At 37.7% G+C, this 9,487-nt stretch overlaps 2 protein-coding genes and 1 long non-coding RNA gene across 3 annotated transcripts; all 3 read left to right on the top strand.

Moving 5' to 3' along the window:
• Positions 1-718: 718 nt before the first annotated feature.
• Positions 719-1,816, top strand: LOC113730749 (histone H2B-like). The gene has a single exon (XM_027255632.2). The coding sequence runs from the start codon at positions 1,158-1,160 to the stop codon at positions 1,602-1,604; it is 447 nt and encodes a 148-aa protein (XP_027111433.1). The 5' UTR covers positions 719-1,157; the 3' UTR covers positions 1,605-1,816.
• A 327-nt stretch (positions 1,817-2,143) lies between these two features.
• On the top strand, positions 2,144-5,944 carry LOC113730748 (uncharacterized). Its single transcript, XM_027255631.2, has 6 exons — positions 2,144-2,445; positions 2,555-2,745; positions 2,828-2,873; positions 3,364-3,446; positions 3,547-3,663; positions 5,626-5,944. Exons 1-6 carry the CDS (start codon positions 2,232-2,234, stop codon positions 5,695-5,697), a joined length of 723 nt encoding a protein of 240 aa, XP_027111432.1. The 5' UTR covers positions 2,144-2,231; the 3' UTR covers positions 5,698-5,944.
• A 144-nt stretch (positions 5,945-6,088) lies between these two features.
• Positions 6,089-6,417, top strand: LOC140036624 (uncharacterized). Its single transcript, XR_011840183.1, has 2 exons — positions 6,089-6,168; positions 6,279-6,417. It is a non-coding gene; the product is annotated as an uncharacterized lncRNA (long non-coding RNA).
• The last annotated feature ends 3,070 nt before the right edge of the window (positions 6,418-9,487 follow it).

The following is a 9,487-nucleotide window of genomic DNA, read 5'->3' as shown; positions in this document are numbered from 1 at the left end:
TTTTTTCCCTATTAATGAATAGGGATAATTTCAAAAACCTTCCATGAGGTTTTTGACTATTTTACTAACTTTTCTCCAAATTTCAAAAATTACACTAACCTTTTTTGAGATTAATTATAGTGTAATATTTAAATATAATCAATGATTAAAAAGTGATATTAAATTTCATGTATTCAGATTTTAATATATCCAGATGCGTTTGATTGCAAACAATTAAATATTTGAATTAATTAAGTGCCACTGAATTTTCTAAGCAAAACTTACTCTAAAAAATAAGTGGTACGCTATTTATTTATTATTAAATGTGATATATATTCAAATATATTTGATTTAATACTTAATAATTCAATAATTTAATAGGTTCAAACTTCATATTTCAGTTTTCAGATATCAAATTTATCAAATGCACCCTTAGTCATTCTATTCTTATACTAAAATATCAACCACGATCTCTATCTTTTTTATTACTACCACTATTATATTGGCAAAGAAAATGAATTAGGATAAATTTGGTTATTCAGGTTGAATATAAACAACATTGGATGCATGTCCTACTGATAAAAAGAAAATGAAGAGTCCTCAAATTTAAATTTCAAAATTAAATTAGGTGAAAAATAAGAAACTTTGAGATCATCAAAATTTTGTTAGTTACCAATGAAGTACTTTTACAAGTATAATGTAAAATTACCAAAATCGCCCACAATTTACAGTGTGGAACTGCGGATTAATTTTCTTGGCCGTCCAAATGAGAGCTTAAAACCGTTGATTATCAATTTCCAGCTTCGCTTTTTCTTATTTTGTTTATCCAGAAAAGCTCGTCTGGAAAATCTCGCAGATCCAAAAGAAGTTTGGGCACCAAACCAATCCTTGCGGAAAGAAGCGTGCGAAATTCAATTTTCAAATCTCCGGCCAAAACGTCCAAAATTCCAAATCCAAGACCCAAAACAATCCATACCGTTCTGTACTCATCAAAATCGACGGCTCACATCCATGATCCGCGTCATATCATTTCCACCAATCAGGGCTCACCCGGATTCTCCTATATAAACAAACCGCCTTCTTCACGGAACCATATCTGCCCTCTCCGGTCTTTAAATCAAAGCCCTCTTTTCATCCTTCCCGTCAAAGTCTCTCTAATTTCAGCTTCAACAGCAGCGATGGCACCAAAGGCGGAGAAGAAGCCGGCTGAGAAGAAGCCCGCGGCCGAGAAAGCCCCAGCAGCAGCCGAGAAGGCTCCGGCAGAGAAGAAGCCAAAGGCCGGGAAGAAACTCCCGAAGGAAGGCGGAGCCGCTGCTGGCGACAAAAAGAAGAAGAGAGTCAAGAAGAGCAGCGAGACCTACAAGATCTACATCTTCAAGGTGCTAAAACAAGTCCATCCCGACATCGGGATCTCCAGCAAGGCCATGGGTATCATGAACAGCTTCATCAATGATATTTTCGAGAAATTGGCTCAGGAGGCTTCCAGGCTCGCCAGGTACAACAAGAAGCCGACGATTACGTCGAGGGAGATTCAGACTGCTGTGAGACTTGTACTTCCCGGTGAATTGGCCAAGCACGCCGTCTCCGAAGGCACCAAGGCTGTTACCAAATTCACTAGCTCTTGAGGAAATTGAAGAGAAAACGGTTGATTTCTAGGGTTTTCTTATCTTATTTTGGGCTTTTTTTTGGTTTTTTCTGTTTCTAGAATCCTATGTTTAGAGTTGAAATTAGGGTTTGATGTCCGTAGTAGTTGTTAGTGTAAAAATGGTTGATGAAGTCTTTCGAATGTAATGAATCTCTGGTTCGTAATTGATCAAATCTAAGTTTCCAGGCATAATCTGTGACTAATTTCCATATTGATTGTTCTAGTATTGGCGCGACGACGTTTATGGCGCTAATCTATGCTGAATTATCCGGATTAATTAATAAACTTACTGACTAATTGCAATCGAAATCGGGTCGATAAAACTGAAGAATGCGTGAGGAATGAGCTAATTACTACGGCATATTCATATGTCTAACTGGATTTTGTGACATCAGCAGTTGTTGCTTATCTGGGACTTGCGTCATCTTTAGTAGGCGTAAATTAGCCGAAACAGTGGGCCCATAGCCACAATGCGCCGGATGTTTTCGTCGCCACCTAGCGAAAGACTACCATACCCTCGTGGTCTTATCCTTCCCCGCATCTGCTCGTAAAACTAACTATCACAGATCCAATTAAACGAGATTTCTTCTGAAAGAAAAGGGAGAAGATGAACATGGCTTTGAGTTCATCTTCAACGCATTGGAGCTCGCTTTCGTCCCGGTTTAGATACCCTAGGTTATCTGCCCGAGTACTCTCCAGTTTAACTGACGATTCGTCGAAATCTTCAGTTCGCATTTCAGCTGATTCTGCTGCTCCAAAGGCTCGATTTGTGGCAAGGCGGACGGAGTCCGTCTCCGTCCGACAGCTCCAACGTCCTCTGAGTACTATTTCATTCCATTTCCGGCTGACTGATTTTTCTAGATGCTTAACTAGTGTAAAATGTGTTCAAGTGTTTTTGTATCTCTCTTTTTTATAAATTGTTTTTTCCAGGCGAGTATATGAGCTTGCCTGCTAGTCAGTACTCGGTGTTGGATGCGGAAAGGATAGAAAGAGTAGATGATAGCACCTTCAGGTGTTATGTTTACAGATTTAAGTTCTTTGCATTTGAAGTTTGCCCTGTGTTGTTAGTCAGAGTGGAGGAGCAGCCTGATGGTTGTTGTATTAAGCTCTTGTCTTGCAAGGTGAACATATGTTTCGCTTTATTTTTTGTTGTATGCATGAATTTTTGTTTCTCTAAAAAAATTGGTTCAATGTTAATTTCAGCTTGAGGGTTCGCCAATTGTGGTAGCGCAGAACAACAAATTTGATGGTAAGTGTCTTTTAATGGTAAGATGATGCTGTTGAAGTCCAACTTGTTAGACTTTGGGGAAATATGGTATTGATTATCAACATGCCTAAGATGGGCTTAGCTGTTTTCCTGATTTACTTATGATAAAAGCAGAGTCATGAAATGGTTGTACTTGTTCTTTATACAATGTGCGTGGGAGATAATGCTCTGAGAAAACTTATATGCCAAACAGACATCCTGGAAACTGAGAACGACAAGAAGCCTTTCTGATGTATTTCAAATTTTCATGAAATTTGAGTTTTCATTTAGTATACACGATACAGTGTGGCACCTGAGAGAATGTAGTTCAACAACGTAAAGCCTTCAATTTGGTTTAAGGGTTCTCTTTAGAAATTTTAAGAATAAGGATCTCTCTGCTGGGAGAGTGATGATTCTCGTGTTGTTGGATTCTGAAATTCATTATATAATTCTTTCAGGAGAGCTTTGACATTGATTTGGTATGGGCATGCAGCTTCTATGGAGAATAAAATCAAGTATGATACCTCAAAAAGCGAAGTACCAGTGCAGCAACTTACCTCAGATGCAGTTATTGAGGTGCTGACCATGATTTGGCCTCTGTTTTCTATGTTGAATCACTGGTTTTGATTCTTGTGTATCCTGTTAACTGATTCTGCAACTGGCATGTGGTATGCAGGTAAGCATTGAGATCCCTTTTCCCTTTCAAGCACTTCCAAAAGCAGCAATTGAATCGACTGGCACCCAGGTCCTAGGACAAGTTCTAAGGATCATGCTTCCCCGGTTTATGGCCCAGGTATGCCAAAATGTGCAAAGATTTTGGAAATAAATTTGTTGGCATAGCCTTTAACTCTAATTTCAGTTAAATCTGCTCAAGATAGTTGGTCTCTTTTATGATTCCTGTGCATATATGCCTGTAGCTATTGTTCTCTTCCATTTTTGTCGTTTGACTTGTGAAGTCTACCTTCTTTACATACTCTAGCTTTATGAGTGAAAAGATAAAATACTCAGGAAAGTACAATGGAGGACTTGGATTTTGGAATACGACAAATTAATTGTAACTGTTTGGTTCCTATCCTGCCTAACTGTGAAGTTTGTTTATGATGTTTACCCGAAAAACGTGAAGGCCATTCTATGGAAGGGAAGGGGAATTTATTATATGTTAAGGCTGGCATTTTGAGGTTTATGAGTGACCTCTATGTGCATGTACTACTTGTGATGTGACATTAAATGGATGGGAAGGGAATTCATATTAATACGAAGGCAATGTTGCAAATTAGGATTGATGTTGAATTTGTCCAAAGTTACCTGGTTTGGAATAACTAACCTTCTAGATTTTGGTCATGGTGGGAGAGGAAGGGCATGGGGTGTCTTTTGGGAAAGGAAGGTTCTTGTGCATGTTGCTGAGAGGTGGAACAAAATCTGTCTTAAGCTGTTATTTTGGCTGTCAGCTCATATTGTGGTGGGGAGTGTTAAGTTGGTTTTCCGATCTTCCACATCTTCTTAAGGTTGCGAGTAGCTTTATCACAGTCACTGATTGACTTCCAGAGCTTCCGCATCTTCTTGCCTTCTTGTCTATTGTGGCCTGTTTTTCCAGTATCTTCACCCGACTAGAGGTATAGTGGGTTCTTTGGTTTTATGTGCTGCTGCATTCTGTGCCTTTGTTTTTTTGGCACCCTTGGTTCCATAATTCATACAAAGCCTTTTGCCAATTTTACCTTTCATCAACCACTTCCTGGGGAGAAGCTTCATGCATTCAATAGCGCTCCTGAGTGGGCCTTACTCTTCCCACAAAGACTTAACAAGAGTTTCAGGATCTGTCTCCCATTAAACAGCATGACTGTTCTTTAAATCTCCAATTAAAACCCTGAAAAAAAAAATCTGACCCTCTTTCCCCCGTCTTCTTTTTGCCCCTTATTTTGGTTTTTTTTTTTTGTTGGGGGGGGGGGGGGGGGTTAAGTGGGTGGGTCCTTTTGAAGTCTACTGAAGCTAGTGAATACAGAACTAGTGTCATGTCCCCTTGTCTGAGGCTCTGAACTTATCCTTTCATGTCTTCTGTCCCATTTGAGGTCTAAACTAGTCATTAAACTCGAGAAGTTTTATAAACTTCATTAGGTTTATTAGTTGTTCCAGTCACTTGCACTGTCTTCCATCATCTGCATGGTCCAGATGAAGCACAGCCAAGGAAACTTTTTCCCTCTTGAGAGTAGTTTAAGGCAGTGAAGTTACTCTAACCATAGCTCCCCATAGTTCTTCCCTTTCAATTTTGTGTGTAATGGTGTAAAGCTGCATCATCTGCCTTGGTCATTGCAAGGGGCTGCAGATAAAAGGATTGATTTGCAAGGGGATCCTTAACACATGCAAAATTTGGATTTCAAATTCAAATTTAGATCAATTGTCATGCATCCACCGGTGATAGTGTATTTGTTTTCAGTGTATAGAAGATTAATCATTTTATTTAATGCGTACTTTGTCCCATTAGTTAACTTCTTACCTTGCTCAAGTTGAGGACTGCTTGGTTAACGAAATACTTCCCACTACCACTTGCCATCCAAGATTATAGAGGTGCAAGAGACAAAAGTAAAATAAAAAAATTTAGCTTCGTTTCTATAACATGATTATTAATGTCTTCAACCTATTTATATGTTTAGAACCTACGTTGTTGTTATCAATCTATCATTCCTCTGTCCGGATATCCTTGACTTTTAATTGGTTATTTTCTCGCTGCTGGGTCTGGTCATTCATCTCTGGTTTGCAGCTGGTGAAGGATTACCATGCGTGGGCATCAGGGGACACATCTAGGCAGCCTCTTGGAACGGGTAAAATTTAAGGATATCGAGTGTAATGTTTCTCTATTTAGCGTAATTAGATTAAGAGTTGGTTTGTTTAATATATACTCTAGTCTCCAATTCCGTCATCATATTGCACACCTGGTCCTCCTACATGTTGGGGCGGAATTTACATCTCATAGTTATTTTTTTTTTTTATGTTTATGCACGTTCAACAGTACTGATCCAATTCCATGTCTAAATATCTGTTGGTAATGAAGACTAAGTAAAGTAGTTCCTGTTATTAAATCCAGTTTCATGCCCAAATGTCTGTTTGCTTTTGGGGTTCTGGAAGGATTTAAAAGTGTTTGTTGTTTAGTCAACCTCAAAGTGCCTCTGTAGTAGTCGAAGCACCGAACTTGGTCCTATTTCTTACTATTTATACTTTTTTTAGATTAGAAGTCGTTGGTATGATAGCAGATCAATGGGCGTGGGCTTTTGCTTATTGGGCTGTTCTGATTGTGAAGGCTATGGTAAAAACTAGTACTTTTTATCCACAAGCAGTTTCAAAATTTCTGCAAAATTATATCCATAGCATTTACATTTTTAAAATGATTCTTGAGACCTTCATCCGGCATATCAGCCATAGCAGTTCAATTCCGGCCAGCTAGCTTTCGGGAAGTTTCCGCCCCAACAAGACGGACTCTTCATCATTAAAGAACCATTGATCCATAGCTTCCACTCCCAGTCCCAGCGTATCGTTGATTCAATCAAGACCGAAATCAAGGCATGCAAGAGCTTGCTAATAAATATGGGTTGGGCCGGTTATGCAATTGATTTGGGTATATTAACAGGGCACCCGTTAAAGAAACCCTTGTTTTAATTGCATTCTAGTTCATCTTTTAGCAGTATACACAGTATTAATGAAAATATAAAAAACTTTAAGTTTTTTTTCCTTTTTTTTAATGTACTAATACTTTATGAAAATAAAAAAATAGTAGCCCAACTTTTTCCACGGTCTTTAGATACCTAGCATTGATTATTCACATATTTTCCCGACAATAAGCTAGTCAATCAAACTGACATTTTATGTGTGGGACGGGGATGGGAGAGGGTTGGGTTAGGTGGTAAAATGGGACTTTAGATGTTGTAAATAAGAGATTTTGGATTCAAATCTTCTCACTTACAAAGAAAAAAAAAAAGTGGGATGAAGATAAAAATGTCTGAGAATAGAAATATGAGCTCCAGTTTCACCATTTTGTATGACCATTTGATAATCCTTACACTACTACGACTTTGCAGTTTCAACCCCTGAATTGTGCCATTTTCTGAATCCCAAATTCAATTATTTTTAGTCCCTCGTATTTCATGTTCTTTTGAGTTAAATGTACATGTCTCGTGAAAATATTTTGCCATTTGTGAAGTGCGGAAGAATATTTTATGCACTAGAAACCCGAGTTCTAGAAAATAGGCAAACGCAAATAGAAACACAAGTTGAAGGAGTTCTCTGATATAGTTTGCCACATTTGAAGGACAAGTGATTTTCACCGTACCGCAGGTGGAATGATTTAATTAGCTACTAGTTCATACCACAACTGTCCAAATGTTTCCACAGGGGAGTACAAGCACATGTGCAAGGAAAAACTACAAGCACATAATCAATAGTGGTATTGAAGGTGTCACACGGGTAGAGAAGTGCTACCATGTGTTGTTGGTGTAACATGATGATTAGGGCTCGAAAAATCATTCTGCCACAACGTGATAAAACGATTTGGACATGAAATTTTTGGTTTATACGATTGGACTCTACTTTGAATCTGGGATCAAGAAGAAGCAAGGCGCGGAAAAGGGGTAAGAAACTGGAAGTTTCTGCACCATCAATATCTGCTGTTGATAAGATCTGCAACATAATTCTATCCTTCTCCAAGAACTGGACATTTGCTACGTTACTGCAATGCTCAAAAGTTCACACCGGGTGGACCCAAAAATGCCACATTTTTCTTCAGTTGAGTTGTTTCTGAATGCCTCATCATTAACTTAGGATTCTCATGTCAATCTCAACAGTTGCAATGTGATTTTGTTCCCAAAGTAGCCACCCATCCTTACCAAACTTATTCTTTGTGGTGACCTACACTATGTAATTCCAAGAGTGTAATGGGCGATGGAAAAGAGAGGATTATGGCTTCTTGGAGATGGAGTTTTGCTGAACCCCTAGAAGTTCATTGCGTATATAATATGAGGAGGGGACAACAAGCATGCAGGTGAAGAAAGTATGACAATTATAAAATGATTTGGCACCAGATTTCGATGTCCCTATCCCGATGCTTTTGTCTTGATGTTAATGGACACATACATTTTAAGCAAACCAAATCCTTGTTTGTGAGACAGGCACGAGTCCTGGGGTATTGACAATCATGCCTTCCTTTTTCTTTCTTCTAGTTTTTGTTGATGGAAATCATGCTCATCCATTCATCTCAAGCTCAACCATTGGTACATAAAAATTCGGCAAAAGAATGAGCGCTCCTCCATTCACATATAGAAGAAGATGAAGGGGGGACAAGACAGATGCAAGAACAGAATATAAGATATACTTCATTTGAGTGATGTTTAATTATGTATGTTTAACATGGTAACATATTAGTATTCCATTTTTAAGCACAAAAATCCGTCTAATCTTGCAACATTAATTATTTCCTGGACCGATCAAAGTCAAAATTCGAGTCGGTCAATTCTCAGATTTACGTCTCTGTTCAACTAGCCCAGACCCGAGAGAGTACTTTCAATTATTAGTAAATTTGAGAGCAAAATTTTGTTACATTCCTGAAAAAGTTAAAAATGGAGAAGATCGGACCCATATTTCAGATGAGTTTGGATAACAATAGAGCTCCGCTGCATATCAATCAACCCAGGATTATGTCTTAATTAATATGCTTGTGTTTCATTGGGTAGAGATTTATCCGTAGTCTCGTCAAGTTCAGGAGCTATAGATTAATACTTAATTACCGTTCATTAATTTTAGCTCCACTTCGACTTATTTTTCTTATTCAATATTCTTAAATTTAATGATTACATGCGCATGCACTTCTATAATCTTGTTCTTCACACTTGCTAAAGGTTTCTTCTAAAATAATTGATTGGTGGAGAATTTGCTATTTGGTGAAGGAAGATTATATGTTTCAGCAGAGAAGCACAAAATATTAGAATTGACTTGGAAAAAAAAAATCTAAAAAGAAGTTAGATCTAAAAAATAATACATCACTGCATGCAATTGATTATCTTGTTCAAGGAGATTGAAACATTTAACAAACAGCCCTTTATCTACTACTACCGATTGAACAAATCAAATGCACCCACCGATTAAACAGCCCTTTTTTTTTTTCAAAGAATTTCCTACTTCTTTTCTGATCACTCATCAAATAAAATGGGTAATGCTTTGTGGGTTCCTATGATGAGAGACCAAAGAAGAAAATTACAAATATTAGAACAAAACAAAGAGAAAAGGCAAAATGTCAAATATTAGACATCCTTTACAATATGTCGGCAGGTTATAAATGGAAAAGAACATTGAATTAATTCATCCTACAAATTGAAAAAAAAAAAAGTCGAAAATCAAAGAATAAATTCGTCAGGATTCAGGAGTTTTATGGGAACATGAGTATATATATTCAGAAAGTGATGTGAAACTGAATTGAAATACTAGTAGAAAAGGAGCAAATACGTGCACTGGCGTTTTGTGTTTATGGGTTTGTGACCATAAGTAATTACAAAACAAGCTGTGAAATGACAGCAAGCCAATGATATTAACTCGATTGGAGATATCAATTGGTCAGATAACGACCGAAAGAGCCTTAT

The sequence above is a fragment of the Coffea arabica genome, chromosome 2e (genome assembly GCF_036785885.1).
Source record: "Coffea arabica cultivar ET-39 chromosome 2e, Coffea Arabica ET-39 HiFi, whole genome shotgun sequence".
Classification (NCBI taxonomy): Eukaryota; Viridiplantae; Streptophyta; class Magnoliopsida; order Gentianales; family Rubiaceae; genus Coffea; species Coffea arabica.
Note: the sequence above shows the minus strand (reverse complement) of the source record. Positions and strands in the feature narration are given on the sequence as shown.